Source organism: Saccopteryx bilineata, chromosome 1, assembly GCF_036850765.1.
Source record: "Saccopteryx bilineata isolate mSacBil1 chromosome 1, mSacBil1_pri_phased_curated, whole genome shotgun sequence".
In the NCBI taxonomy this organism is placed as follows: domain Eukaryota; kingdom Metazoa; phylum Chordata; class Mammalia; order Chiroptera; family Emballonuridae; genus Saccopteryx; species Saccopteryx bilineata.
The window spans coordinates 406910118-406924080 of record NC_089490.1 but is presented as its reverse complement, the minus strand read 5'-3'; the positions used below and the strand labels follow the sequence as shown (position 1 = coordinate 406924080).

At 66.5% G+C, this 13963-nt stretch overlaps 1 protein-coding gene across 16 annotated transcripts in view; it reads left to right on the top strand.

Moving 5' to 3' along the window:
- BRSK2 (BR serine/threonine kinase 2) overlaps positions 1–13963 on the top strand; it is a 63408-nt gene that overhangs the window by 33351 nt on the left and 16094 nt on the right. For 10 of the 16 annotated variants that reach the window (XR_010728176.1, XR_010728175.1, XM_066252395.1 and 7 more), the window contains exons 2-13: positions 1165–1259; positions 2282–2367; positions 4405–4545; positions 4976–5092; positions 5731–5764; positions 5880–5948; positions 6090–6236; positions 7873–7904; positions 8204–8368; positions 8503–8600; positions 8684–8834; positions 11453–11518. Coding sequence is in view for 13 of the 16 variants with exons in the window: in XM_066252395.1 (XP_066108492.1) it covers positions 1165–1259; positions 2282–2367; positions 4405–4545; positions 4976–5092; positions 5731–5764; positions 5880–5948; positions 6090–6236; positions 7873–7904; positions 8204–8368; positions 8503–8600; positions 8684–8834; positions 11453–11518 (1201 nt within the window). In the remaining 3 variants the exon portion in view is untranslated. Of the gene's footprint in view, positions 1–1164; positions 1260–2281; positions 2372–4404; positions 4546–4975; positions 5093–5730; positions 5765–5879; positions 5949–6089; positions 6237–7872; positions 7905–8203; positions 8369–8502; positions 8601–8683; positions 8835–11452; positions 11519–13963 lie in introns of those variants that run through there. The other 6 variants (XR_010728177.1, XM_066252399.1, XM_066252397.1 and 3 more) reach the window with 2 other exon arrangements.

Sequence of the window (13963 nt, the reverse complement as noted above, 5' to 3'; positions counted from 1 at the left end):
TGATGGGGCTTCCAGGTCTCAGGCCTGGGGCTCCCGGGAGGGCCCGGCACCCCCTCCAGGAGCACGGGCTTGTTTCTTGGCCACGACAAGGCAGAGGCTGCGGCAGCTGGAGGGGACCTCCGTGATGCATGCTGGGGGGAGACGTGGGTACAGGGAGGAGATACGGTTGAGACGTGAGGTTGGTCGGGGGACATGTGACAAAGGGTCTGGCTAATTGGTAAGAAACTCCCACCCCACCCCCACGCCCCGGTACAAAGGGGCCCAGACAAACCCAGGCAGTTGGGAAACACAAGAAAGTGTGAAGGTCAGAGGGGCGCTGTCCGGGCCACCTTCTGAAATCGGGAACAACAGCATGGGCGCCCTCAGTCTTCACAGAAGGGGAGTCCTGACGTGGTGCATGGCCCCTAAGACAGCAGAAGTCACGGTCGGGCCGCCGTGCCGTGGTTAACAGGTTGTCCCTTGCGTGGCAGTGCCCAGGTCCCCCAAATCGGGGAAGGGAGTACAGGGTGTCTGGGCCCCAAGGCCGGGGAGCGGTCCAGCCGAGGGCAGCGGGCAGGGGGCTGGGTGGTGGTGGAGAGGCTGGGTCTCGCTACCACCAGGCACCCAGCTGTGCTCACGTGCCAGGGGCACTGGCCAGGGGCAGTGGCTAGGACCATGGCCAGGAGAGCACGGTTAGGGAGCGCTCCCCACAGCGGGCGCTCCAGGGCAGGTGGGGGCGGGGGCTGCTGACCAGCATGGCCTCGGGCCTGCCCTGGTGTCCAGGGGTCTGCAGGCGGACAGCGTTGCAGAAGGCCAGAGGCTGAGCTCGCTGGGGGAGAGGGCTGCGTGGGGGGTCCTGGACCTGAGGCTGTCCGGGCTCCCTGCTGGGGGCGTCCAGCCAGCTGAAGGCCTAGGGAAGGGACTCAGGACTGGGGTCACGGACCCACCGGGAACCGGGGGTGAAGGAGGTCTGTGGGAAGGGGGGACGTGGGGTGGGGCAGAGCTGTGTAAGGCTGTGACCAGGGAATGTGGGAGGGCAGGCAGTGGTCACAGGAGTCCAGCTCGAGGCATGCTGAAGAGGGGCCAGGTCAGGGCCCGGGGGCGGACACCGAGGCCACCCCCAGGTATGCTCTGGAGGCCCTGGGTGTGGCCTGGGGCTGGTCTGATGGGCCCCCTCCCCTGCAGGCCTGGTGAAATTGGGGATTCACTGTGTCACGTGTCAGAAGGTGGCCATCAAAATCGTCAACCGAGAGAAGCTGAGCGAGTCGGTGCTGATGAAGGTGAGTGGGGTGGGGTGGGGGCAGGTGGGCCCTGAGCTCAGTGCCACCAGCCGCAGTGCCGCCTGCCAGGGGGCCCTGCTTGCTGCAGAGCAGGGGCAGCCGGCTCCCTCCCCTGGCATCTGTCCCTACCACCCCACGCTGGTCCTGCTCCGGCCATGCTGCCCATCCCTGCCTCAACCGGGGCCCTGGGGGGAAGGCCCGCCACTTGGCACCGTCCAGGTGCTGTGCCACCTGGCTGCGATAGCTGGTCGTGCCTCAGTTTCCCTGAGACCTGACAGCCTCCTCTCCTCCTGAGACTGGAGCAGACCCCGTGGTGATGCTCCGTGGGGAGGGGCCAGCCTGGGTCCCGGTGTCTGCCTGCTCCCTTGGGGGTGGGGCGGCTCTGCCACCCTCCCTCATCCGCTCCGAGCAGGGCAGAAGGGAGGGTACATGGGGGCACTTCTGTGTAGGTGGGTGAGGGCCAATGACCTCCGTGAGGACTGCTCTGGCCGCTGGGCGGGGGTGGGTGGGACTTGGGTGGGTTCACCTGGGGACTTCAGAGGGACCTGAGGTTGGGTGGTTTTAAGGAAAGGGGGCACTTGCTTGGGTGAGGTGGGGCAGTGTAGGCAGGGGCCAGGTAGATCCTGACCCTGTGTTGGACAGCGCCTGGCTGGGTTGCTGAGATGTTCGAGGGGGGAGGGAGGAGCCGGGTGTAACCGGAGCCTGTCCCCCTAAAGGCCCGGCAGGGACTGGCTGCAGCTGGACGAGGGGCCTGGAGGTGGTCCTGGCACCCGGGCAGCGTGTGCGATGCCCTTTGGGCTGACGGCCTGCCCCACTAGGTGGGGCCTCTGTAGCTAGCCTGGCCCTGCTCCAAAGCACCACGTGGCCCTCATGAGGTGTCCCAAGGGGCCCCCTGTGTCTCCAGCAGCCAAGGTTCCTGCCAGCATGTGGGGCCACACAGGCACAAGTTTCGGGTGGTGAGTGGACATAGAGATCTACAGGGGACAAGTCCTGTGTGACGTCCCCTCCCCCTTGCCCCACAGGTGGAGCGGGAGATCGCAATCCTGAAGCTCATCGAACACCCTCACGTCCTAAAGCTGCACGATGTTTATGAAAACAAAAAATATTTGTAGGTATTGCTGGGTCTGGAGAGTTGGGGTGGCCAGAGTTTGGGTCTGGGGCCTGGGACAGCAGCCCCTTGGGCCGTCTCAGGATGAGCCCCAGGCGGTGGCATCACTGCTCCCTGACCAGACACACGGGGATGAGAGGGACTCAGAGCCACCAGCTGGGCCCGCCATGGGGGACAGGGCACCCTGGAGAAGTGGGCTGCAGTGGGAGTCAAGGGTCCATGGCCAGCCAGGGTTCCAGCATGGCACAAATGGCCCAGTTCCAGTGTTTAACTAAGGATGGGTGACAGAGCTGCCCCATGTGGGGGCAAGAAGGAGCAGGGACACCGTCACCACAGGCCTGAGGGGTTGGGAGGCTGGTAATGGGGTTGGGGCCCCAACACTGGTGAGCTGGAGGCACTCGGCCACCATCAGAACCATGACAAGGGCACGGACAGGGACACACGCCCACTGGCGTGACGGTGGGACTCGCCGTTCAGTGCCCTGTTGATACCCCAGGGTTGCAGTGAAGCAGGTGCTGGGCAGGCCTGGCGCACCTCCACATACAACATGCAGGACACTGGTCACCTCACTTCTGCCAAGAACTTTTTTCTATAGAGTGAGAGAGACAGACAGACAGAGACAGATAGGAAGGGGGAGAAATGAGAAGCATCAACTCATGGTTGCATCACTTTAGTTGTTCATTGACTGCTTCTCATATGTGCCTTGACTGGGGGGGGGGCACTGAGCCAGTGACCCCTTGCTCAGGCCAGCGACCTTGGGCTCAAGCCAGTGATATGGGATCGTGTTGATGAGTCCACACTCAAGCCAATGACCTCAGGGTTTCGAACTTAGGACCTCAGCGCCTCAGGTTGATGCTCCATCCATTTCGCCACCACTGATCAGGCTGTTGAGACACTTTTGAGGCTGGACACATGGGGACGAGGGGCAGAGCGCTCAGCTCTGAGAAGGCCACCTTGGAGGGGGCGGGAAGCAGAGGACGGCCTAAGGAAGGGGTGTGGCCTGGGCCGAGGTCTGGTGAGGGAACCAAGTGCCTAGGACGAAGGTGGACAAGTGGCCAGTCACCTCCGGGGGCAGAGTCCCCAGGCAGCCCAGGAGGCCGAGGGGCGAGCGGGGGCCACCCAGGTCAGGGCACCAGCAGGGCACCCTTCTGCCTGTGCTGGGCTTGGGCACTCCCGTGTCCTGCCTGGACGCCACCCAGTGCACCCTGCCCTGTTTCCAGCCCCTTCCTCCACCTCTTCTCCCTGAAGACAGGCTTTTTAAGCCCTGAGGGGGGTGCCTCCCCCAAACCCTTGAGTCCTGAAGACCAGCTCTGGCGCCATCTGCTACCTGTGGCCCCCCTTCCTCCTGGTCAGCCCACCCTTCCCGTCTCCTCCTGCTCTAGTCCCCCACCACGCTCCCCTGAGGCCCACAAGCTTCAGTGTCCACAAGCCTGGGACCAACCCTGGTCCACACCCCAGAAACCAGCCCCCTCGGGCTCCATCAGGGGAAGGGAGGCTCAGCTCAGTCACAGACAGCTTCTCACCACCTTCAGAGGGGTGTGGGGTCCCCCAGCCACCACCCCCTGGCACGTCTTCCTGCCCTCTACTTCCCGACCTCTCTTCCCCCACCCTCTGTACCCCATCCAACTGCAGCTGGGCATCCCCACCCAGCATACCCACCCACTCCCCCAGGACCTGCTGTGCTCTGCTCCAGCCCCTGACCCACAGTTCTGAGGGCCCCCTTGCTGGCCAGAACTCCCTGAGGTACCTCAATGTCTGGTTCCTCCCTCTTCTCTGGGGGTCCAGCCTGAGGTGGCCAGGGCCCCAGCTCCACGAGGGTCCCCAACCACAGCACCCCTCTCACCTTGGGGCCTGGTGGTCCCTCAACAGCCTGGGGGCCACGTGTGCTCCCCGTCCCCTGCATCAGAGGGCTCCTCCAGACTCTGTCCTGGAGGTGGGCCAGGAGGGGTGGGCAGGGGGCCCCTCGTGTTGAAGGTGGCCCCGAGGTGGGCCGCACACGTGTGTGCACCCCCAGCTGACACCCGCGTGGCCCTGCAGATACCTGGTGCTAGAACACGTGTCTGGCGGGGAGCTCTTTGACTACTTAGTCAAGAAGGGGAGGCTGACCCCCAAAGAGGCCCGCAAGTTCTTCCGGCAAATCATCTCAGCGCTGGACTTCTGCCACAGCCACTCCATCTGGTGCGAGCTGACCCCCGCGTGACCCCGCCCCCAGGTGCCCCGCCAGCAGACAGGCCCACCCCTGCGGACACCCCCTCTGGCACCAGGAAGACACCTCCTCCGCTTTTTCAGGGGTCCTGGGAACAGGGCCCTTCAGACTGAGGGGCCCAGGTTGGCATCGGCCAGGGCAGGTGTGCGGGAAGCAGTGAGGGTGAGGGACGCCCCCTTCCCCCCAGGGAGTACAGCGGAGCCTGCCCAGGGATCTGGGGGAGCACGTGGTGGGACCCGAGGGTCCCTGTTCTCCCATTCCAGACCACGCAGCCAGCCGCCAGGCAGGCGACTTCCGATTGGCTGCCTGTGACATCACCAGGCTGGCCTGCCATTGGCCGGGGGCTGTGTGGGTGGGGTCTGGGGGAGGGACCCCGGTCAGCCTCCCCCGCCTCCCTTCCAGCCACAGGGATCTGAAACCAGAAAACCTTCTGCTGGACGAGAAGAACAACATCCGAATCGCAGACTTCGGCATGGCGTCCCTGCAGGTGGGGGACAGCCTGCTGGAGACCAGCTGCGGGTGAGTGGGTACCCGAGCCGGCCGCCGGGCCGCCGTGCGCTGCGCCTGCGCCCCCTCTCGGCCGCGGCAGGTTCTGCACAGTCCGCAGGTGCTGGCTCAGTGCTGCGGCCTCGCGGAGGTCCGGAGTGATCTCCGTGGCCAGGTGGCCTGCAGGCCCAGCTGTCCAGCACCTTGGTTCTGCTTCTGGCGGTGGCTCCGATGTGCGGGGCAGTGAGGGGGCTGCAGCTGCCCCGTCCGGCCCAGACCCTCCCTGGGCTCTCTGGCCAGGCCTTGAAAGCAGGCGGGTCCAGCCCCGGTGTTCGAGCCCTGTGCACTCAGCGCTGCTGCTGGGTTGTGACCTCAGTCCATCCACCCGGTCCTTCATCTGATGTCTCTCCTTGGACCAGGACAACTGGGCAGCCTAGAGTGTGGCAGAGCCCCCAGACTCCCAGCCCCCCCCGTTAGGGGTGGGGTGACAGACAGCAGAGCCCCTTTAGGCTCCACGGTGGAGCCTTCTCCCCAGGCAGCATCTGCTAGGGGAGCGGGAAGGCACCCCTCTGTCCGCGTCCAGCTGCTGCGGTCCTGGGGCAGCCCTGAGGTCGCGGCCGGGCGGACAGCGAGTCCCGAGCCTGAGCCCTGACTGCTGCTTTTGCCTTCAGGTCCCCCCACTATGCCTGCCCCGAGGTGATCCGGGTAAGTCGTCAGCACGCGCCCCAAGTCCCTGCCTGTCCAAAGGGGCCTCCCACCCCCGCCCTCGAGGGCCCGGGCCCCTCCTTCCCTGCGAAGCCAACCGCACCGCCCTCCGCAGGGGGAGAAGTACGACGGGCGCAAGGCGGACGTGTGGAGTTGCGGGGTGATCCTGTTCGCGCTGCTGGTGGTGAGCCCCGCCCGGCCCACACCCCGCCCTGCCTCCTCCGCCCCACCCGCCCGCCCCTCACCCCTCCGTCTCTGTCCTGCCCCTCTGTCCCGCCCCTCCCCCAGCCCCCCGCCCCGCGGTGACCCCGTCCCCGGCCGGCAGGGGGCGCTGCCCTTCGACGACGACAACCTGCGGCAGCTGCTGGAGAAGGTGAAGCGGGGCGTGTTCCACATGCCGCACTTCATCCCGCCCGACTGCCAGAGCCTGCTGCGCGGCATGATCGAAGTGGACGCGGCGCGGCGCCTCACGGTGCGTACAGGTGTAGGGAGGGCCGGAGGGGGCGGGCCCGCGCTGCCGGAGACGTCCCATCTCCATGCCACCTCCGTGGGAAGAGAGGCTTGTGCCTGCCAGTGTGGTATGGGGAGCCCTGGGTGTTCACAGGTGTGTGGATTGTACACGTGCGAGTGCATGCACGTGTGCGCGCGCGCATGCACAAAACTGCAGTGGGTGTTTTCACGGTGCGTGGGTGCGTGCATGTGCACTTGTGCATGCATAGGTTTGTGTATGAGTATATACATGTGTGTGCAGAGGTGTGAGTATACTTGTGCGCGTGTGTGCACCAGTGTGTGTGCTCAGGATTGAGTGTACACACAGCTCTGTGTGTGCACTCAATGATGCATAGGTGTATGAGCATGCATGTGAACTAGAGTGCATGCGGTTGTTTGCACTTGTGCATGTGTGTGTGAGTGCATGAACAGCTGTGCACAGATATGTGCACGCATGCGTGTGAGAACCACTCGCAGGTGCGTGTGTGATGGGCACGGATGCAGTTCTGTGTGTACACGTGCATGAGAATATGTACAGGTGTGCGCATGTGTGAGCATGTCCCCAGGTGTGAACGTGTGCACAGTTAGGTGGGTATGTGCACAGGGGCCTCCTGCTGCCTGTGTCCTGCAGTGGCTCCAGAGAGCGGGGAAGCCAGTGCCCACCAACTCTAGTCCCCTTCCCCCCATACCTTCTGGGCTAGCCCTGTCAGTGGGCATAGTTTGTCACCACCCACTCAGAGAGCTGGGGAGCTGGGGGGGGGGGTCTGAGGGAAGTCCCACTTCTGGAGGAAGCCCCCAGCCAGCCTCATCAGGGCTTTGCTGGTACAAGGATGTTAGTTCTCCAGGGCAAGGGCAGCAGGACTCCCCTGGGCTGGCCTCTGCAGGATGGGGGTGGTCCGGTGACCGAGAGGTCACCTTCTCCCATGCTCCCCAGCCCAGCTGGCCCCAGGCTGGTGGAGAGGGACTTGGCGAGCGGGCCTCTGAGCCCCCTGCTCTCACCTGCACCCCAGCCCTTCCCAGCAGGTGGGCTGCCCCTGGCTGCCTTCTGCTCTCCTTCCGGCTTCCCTCCCTGAGCCACCAGAGGCTCTGTCTCCCTCTTGCCCCTTCCTGCAGCCCCCACCACCGCCACACCCCTTTCTCTGGCCAGCATTTCCTTTCCTGGGATCGCAGGGTCACGGGGCTAGCACAGAGCCTCTGGGAACACAGCCCCTCCCCACTTTCCTGTCCCCCACCCTCCCCTGCTCCTCCCCCCACCTTCCCTGCCTCTGCATCCTCACCGTCCCTTCACCCTCCCCCTGCCCCTGCTCTCTGGCACTCCTGTGCCCTCTGGTCCTCCTCCCTCTTAGTGCTCCTCGCTCCCGGAGCTCCTCCCTCCACGGTGCTCCTCCCTCCATGGTGCTCCTCCCTCCATGGTGCTCCTCCCTCCACCGTGCTCCCCCTCCCAGTGCTCCCCCTCCCGGTGCTCCTCCCTCCCAGTACTCCTCCTCCCCGTACTCTCCCACTCGATGCTCCCCCTTTCGGTGCTCCCCCTTCCGGTGCTCCCGGCTCCTGCTCCCTCTGCCTCCTAACGCGGGCTCCCTGCTCCCTCCACACTAACTCCCTGTTTCTCTCTCTTGTAGCTAGAGCACATTCAGAAACACACATGGTATATGTAAGTAGCTCTCCTCCCACTCATCGCCTGCTTTGCCTGCGCTGCGGCCCAGAGGGCCTGCTAGGGAAGGCGGGGGGGAGCACCCAGCCCAGTGCAGGCCTGCCCCCAGCCTTGGGTCCAGCACTTAGAGACTCCGGCCGGCTGGCCGGCCTGCAGTGGGCGCAGCAGGGCGCAGGAGGTGTACAGGGGCTGGGACAGGGAGAGAGCAGCAGGACTCAGGGTCCCCAGGAAGGGCTGAGGGGGAGGAGACACAGGGAGGCCAAGTCCCGTGACCGCGGGTGGTGCCCCGTTGTCCACAGAGGGGGCAAGAACGAGCCAGAGCCCGAGCAGCCCGTTCCCCGCAAGGTGCAGATCCGCTCGCTGCCCAGCCTGGAGGACATCGACCCGGATGTGCTCGACAGTATGCACTCACTGGGCTGCTTCCGGGACCGCAACAAGCTGCTGCAGGACCTGCTGTCGGAGGAGTACGTCCTGCGTGGGGTCCCGCTGCGGTCTGGGCGGGGCGGGCTGTGGGCGGGGCGGGCTGTGGGCGGGACTGCCATCCACCAATGGGCTCCTCCACACTCGCCGGCCCTTCTCCCCCCCCTCCCCACCGCAGGGAGAACCAGGAGAAGATGATTTATTTCCTCCTCCTGGACCGGAAAGAGAGGTACCCCAGCCACGAGGACGAGGACCTGCCCCCCAGGAATGAAATAGGTACACGGTCCCTGGGAGGCCTGGCCACACGCCACCCCGCCATACCCACTGGGCGGCCTGGCCTGACCCCGGTCTGCACGCAGACCCTCCCCGGAAGCGGGTGGACTCCCCGATGCTGAACCGGCATGGCAAGCGGCGGCCGGAACGCAAGTCCATGGAGGTGCTGAGCGTGACAGACGGCGGCTCCCCGGTGCCTGCGCGACGGGCCATCGAGATGGCCCAGCATGGCCAGAGGTACGTGCCTTGCGGGAGGACCCGGTGCCCTACCTGCTGATACTCCGGCCGAGCAGTTGGCACATGTCCTGGGCTGTGCTAACTCATCTCTGCCCTTCTGACCCGGGGGCTGGGCAGGCTGCACTGGGCTGGACTGGGCTGCCCTGAACTGCACTGTGCTGGGCTTTGCTTTGTTAGCTGGGCTGTATTAGGCCATCATGGACAGGGCTGGGCTGGAGTGGACTGGGCTGCACTGGGCAGGGCTGAGCTGGACTGGGCTGCACTGTGCTGGGCTGTGCAGAACTGGACTGGGCTGAGCTGGAGTGGACTGGGCTGCACTGGAATGGGCTGGGCTGCGCAGAACTGGACTGGGCTGAGCTGGAGTGGACTGGGCTGCACTGGAATGGGCTGGGCTGTGCAGAACTGCACTGTGCTGGGCTGGACTGGATTGGGTTGCACTGGACTGGGCTGCACTGAACTGCACTGGGTTGCACTGGACTGGGCTGCGCTGGACTGTACTGGGCTGAGCTGGGCTGGACTGGGCTGAGCTGGAGTGGACTGGGCTGGGCTGGACTGGGTTGGACTATCTCAGCTAGATGAGGCTGGACTAGGCTGCACTGGAGTGGACTGGACTAGACTGGGCTGGACTGGGCTGGGCTGCACTGGAGTGGACTGGGCTGCACTGGACTGGGCTGCACTGGGCTGGGCTGCACTTGACTGGACTGCACTGGATTGGGCTGCACTGGGCTGAGCTGGAGTGGACTGGACTGCACTTGACGACTGCACTGGATTGGGCTGCACTGGACTGCACTGGATTGGGCTGCACTGGACTGGACTGGGCTGCACTGGACTGGGCTGGGCTGCACTGGATTGGGCTGCACTGGACTGGACTGGGCTGCACTGGACTGGGCTGCACTGGACTGGGCTGCACTGGGCTGCACTGGACTGGGCTGCACTGGACTGGACTGCACTGGATTGGGCTGCACTGGACTGGACTGCACTGGACTGGACTGCACTGGATTGGGCTGCACTGGACTGGACTGCACTGGATTGGGCTGCACTGGATTGGGCTGCACTGGACTGGACTGCACTGGATTGGGCTGCACTGGAATGGACTGGGCTGCACTGGAATGGACTGGGCTGCACTGGAGTGGACTGGGCTGCACTGGACTGGACTGGGCTGCACTGGACTGGACTGCACTGGGCTGAGCTGGAGTGGACTGGACTGCACTTGACTGGACTGCACTGGATTGGGCTGCACTGGACTGGACTGCACTGAATTGGGCTGCACTGGACTGGACTGCACTGGATTGGGCTGCACTGGACTGGACTGCACTGGATTGGGCTGCACTGGGCTGAGCTGGAGTGGACTGGACTGGACTGCACTGGACTGGGCTGCACTGGGCTGAGCTGGAGTGGACAGGACTGGGCTGCACTGGGCTGAGCTGGAGTGGACGGGACTGGACTGGGCTGGGTGGGGCTGGGCTGGGCTGGACTAGAGTAGCTTGGCTCATGGTCATGCTATGTTCAGAGCTGGCAGCCCCGCACTATGTCCCCACTTAGTGCTGGCCTCACGTCTGGGTCACCTATGGCTGTGCAAGAAGCAGCAAAGTGAAATTCTGGGGGATGAGGAGCAGTCTGGGCTATCCCACAGGCCTCTGGAGGAAGGCAGGCACCCTGGCCCCACAGCCCCAGCTGTTCGGGGCTGCCCGGTGAGGCCTGTGGCCAGTACCCTGGCACTGAGTGTGACCTGTTGGGGATGAGGCCAAAAGTTATTGCCGAGGTGGGGGCTTCAGCCCTCTAGGGTGCCCCTGGGGAGCACCCTGAGTGATCTCAGCAGGCCCTGCTGTCTCTGATCAGCTGGGTGTTCAAGGGGGCCAGGCCTTCTGAGGAATTTGCCAGCAACTAGAAGATAGGGCAACTGGGCCACTATCGGGATCAAACTGTGCCCGTGGCCCCAGGCCCTCCCCAGGGAGGCAGGCTGGCTGCCTCTGGCCCCAGGGACTCGGCCCTCTGGAGCCTCTGTCCAGGTCCCCAGACAGCCAGGGAGGCCCACCAGCTCTGGCCGTGGGGTGGGGCGAGGGGAGGAGCAGCAGGGAGGCCCCTTCCCTGACCGTGCCGTCCTGCCTGTAGAGGGCGCACCTCTCCCAGCCCAGCCTCCCAGCCTGGCCCCTGGTCTCCTGCTGGACCCTGCGGGGCTGGCAGAGCTGACCTGGCCCTCCCTGCACCGGCCACCCAGCAAACCTCCCGCCCCACCTGCCCAGGCCTGAGGTGGGGGCCTGAGGGGGGCCACCCTGCCACGGCTTCCACTCTGCTTCCCAGGCCCGGCTGGGGTGCTGGGGACAGGGCGGTCGGGGTGAACCAGCCTGGTGCTCACCAGACAGCCCCTCCTCCCAGCACCTCCCACCCCGCAGCTCCTCCGGCGCTCTGCTCCCTTTTCTGGTCAATCGGTGTTGAGTGACCACGGGCTTCCCGCTGGGCCTGGCCAGGCCGCCCTGCCCGGCATCCCCTGGTGTCTGTGCACCCTGGTCTGGGGCCAGGTGGGTGGCACCCAGCTTGGAGCTCATGGAGGCTGGCTCCCAGCCGGCCTGGTGGGGCTGTGGCAGTAACTCTGTTTTCTCGCTTTGTTCTTGCTGTAGTAAAGCAATGTTCAGTAAAAGCCTGGATATCGCTGAAGCCCACCCCCAATACAGCAAAGAAGACAGGTATACACCCTGCCCGCCCACCCCCGCCCCCCAGCCCCACAGGCAACACACGGGCCTGGTGGCAGGGCTGGGCCTGGGCTGCACCCGGCCTTCTCCTCTCCGGCAAGGGGACCTTCCACCAGCCAGGGGAAGAGCTGAGTCAGGGCAGGCTGAGGCCCAGGAGGACGGGGCTGCTGGGCGAGGCTGGCGGCCAGCCCCGGGGGGGGGGGGCTGGGAGGCCCACTGCGCTCTCCCAGCCCTGGCCCCCTTCTGGGCCACCTTCGCCATGGCCGGTGGTGGCCCTGGTTAACCTCCGACCTCGTCCAGCGCCAGCCCCAGAGCTGGTGGAAGCGGCAGCCAGAGGCTGTTCAGCTGTCTGAGCCCACGGCGGGCTCCCAAGTTGGTGGCAGGAGGTGTGACAGTCCCAGGGGTCTCTGTACAGCCTGGCTGTCCTGAGTGCCCCGCCCTGGACCTGCAGGGCCCGCTGCCTGAGGGCGAAGCGGCCGGGCCTGCCCCTGCTGTGCCCCCGTGGTCTCTGGGCGCCCGCCCCGCTGCTCCAACTTTTGGGGTGCAGGTGTGTCCTCTTCCCTGGCGGCCACAGCGCAGTCTCCAGGGTCCACCTGGCTAGGCAGGGGTGTGTGCAGATGGCTTCCGCCCCCTTCCTGCTCTTTGCTTTTTCTGTGCCAAGCGGCAAGCTCATGCTGGTCATTGGGAGGCCCCAGGCCCTGGCCTCCCTTGTGGCTGCTGTCAGTCAGCCTGTGGCTGCTGGCGGTGGGTGGGAGGTACCACCTGGGAGCAGCCAGCCCTCCAGATTCAGTCTCAGCATCGGGTCTCCCTGGGCAGGCTGGGCTGGGGCAGGGTCGGTGCCCCCAGGCTCTGTGCCTCTGTCAGGTGGGGGAATTGGGTGGTTGTGGCCATGGGGTCCCAGCCCACAGGTGCCGGTGGAGCGACCAGGATCCAGGGCCTGGCCAGTGTGGGCTCTGCTGCACCCTGAGGCCCAGAGGCCAGGCTGAGGTGTGGGGGGTGAGACCTCTCTCCAGGCAGGCAGGCTGGAGGGGGAAGGGGGCAGGGCCGGGCTCACCCTCGTCCTCTCCAGGGTCTGTGTCGGCCCCAGGCCTGTTTCCTTCTTGAAGAGGGCAGGTGTGTGAGGCCTGGCAGGCCCCCGTCTGCCCCGAGAGGCCCCCGTCTGCCCCGAGAGGCCCCTGTCTGCCCCAGCAGGCCCCCCCGTCTGCCCCAGCAGGCCCCCCGTCTGCCCCGAGAGGCCCCCGTCTGCCCCGAGAGCCCCCCCGTCTGCCCCGAGAGGCCCCCCGTCTTCCCTGAGAGGCCCCCCGTCTGCCCCGAGAGGCCCCCGTCTGCCCCAGCAGGCCCCCCCCGTCTGCCCCAGCGGCCCCCCGTCTGCCCTGAGAGGCCCCCCGTCTGCCCTGAGAGGCCCCCCGTCTGCCCCGAGAGGCCCCCATCTGCCCCAGCAGGCCCCCCCGTCTGCCCCAGCGGCCCCCCGTCTGCCCCGAGAGGCCCCCCGTCTGCCCCGAGAGGCCCCCGTCTGCCCCAGCAGGCCCCCCCGTCTGCCCCGAGAGGCCCCCCCGTCTGCCCCAGCAGGCCCCCCCGTCTGCCCCGAGAGGCCCCCCGTCTGCCCCAGCAGGCCCCCCCGTCTGCCCCGAGAGGCCTCCCGTCTGCCCCAGCAGGCCCCCCCGTCTGCCCCGAGAGGCCCCCGTCTGCCCCAGCAGGCCCCCCCCCGTCTGCCCCGAGAGCCCCCCGTCTGCCCTGAGAGGCCCCCTGTCTGCCCCAGCGGCCCCCCCCGTCTGCCCCGAGAGGCCCCTGTCTGCCCCAGCGGCCCCCCCCGTCTGCCCTGAGAAGCCCCCCGTCTGCCCCGGCAGCCCCCCCGTCTGCCCGAGAGGCCCCACCATCTGCCCCAGCAGCCCCCCGTCTGGCCCGAGAGGCCCCGTCTGCCTGAGAGGCCCCCCGTCTGCCCCGAGAGGCCCAGGTCCCGTCCTGAGGGAGTGCAGCCGTGTGACTTCTCAGCCTGGCGCATGGGGACAGCACCCTCCGTCTGGCCATGCCCGGGCCAGGTCTGTGGACCCAGCGTGGCCAGTAGTGGAAAAGGCCCGCGGTCCCTGCCAGTGCTCGTCCCAGCCTCGTCTAGCCCAAGCCCTTGTGGTGTGAGCAAGGACAGGGCGGAGGGCTGGCCCTCTGTGGGCAGCTCTGGGCTGGGTGAGTGGGCTGTGGGCACAGGGGCTGGCTAGTGTCCAGCTGGTGGCCCTGAGCCAGCTCAGCCTCGGGGGTCAGGCCGGGCTCAGGGCAGCTGGAATGTGGAGAGTGGCTGGACTCCGTTCACAGGGAGCTGCTGTCTCCCTTGGGCGGCAGGCACTCCCACGTGGTGGGGAGCAGCCCTGAGGCGGCACCCCCGGGCCTCGGGGGCTCTCCTGGGCCTGGGGAGAGGTGGGGTGCGGACAGCAGCACAGCCCCAGG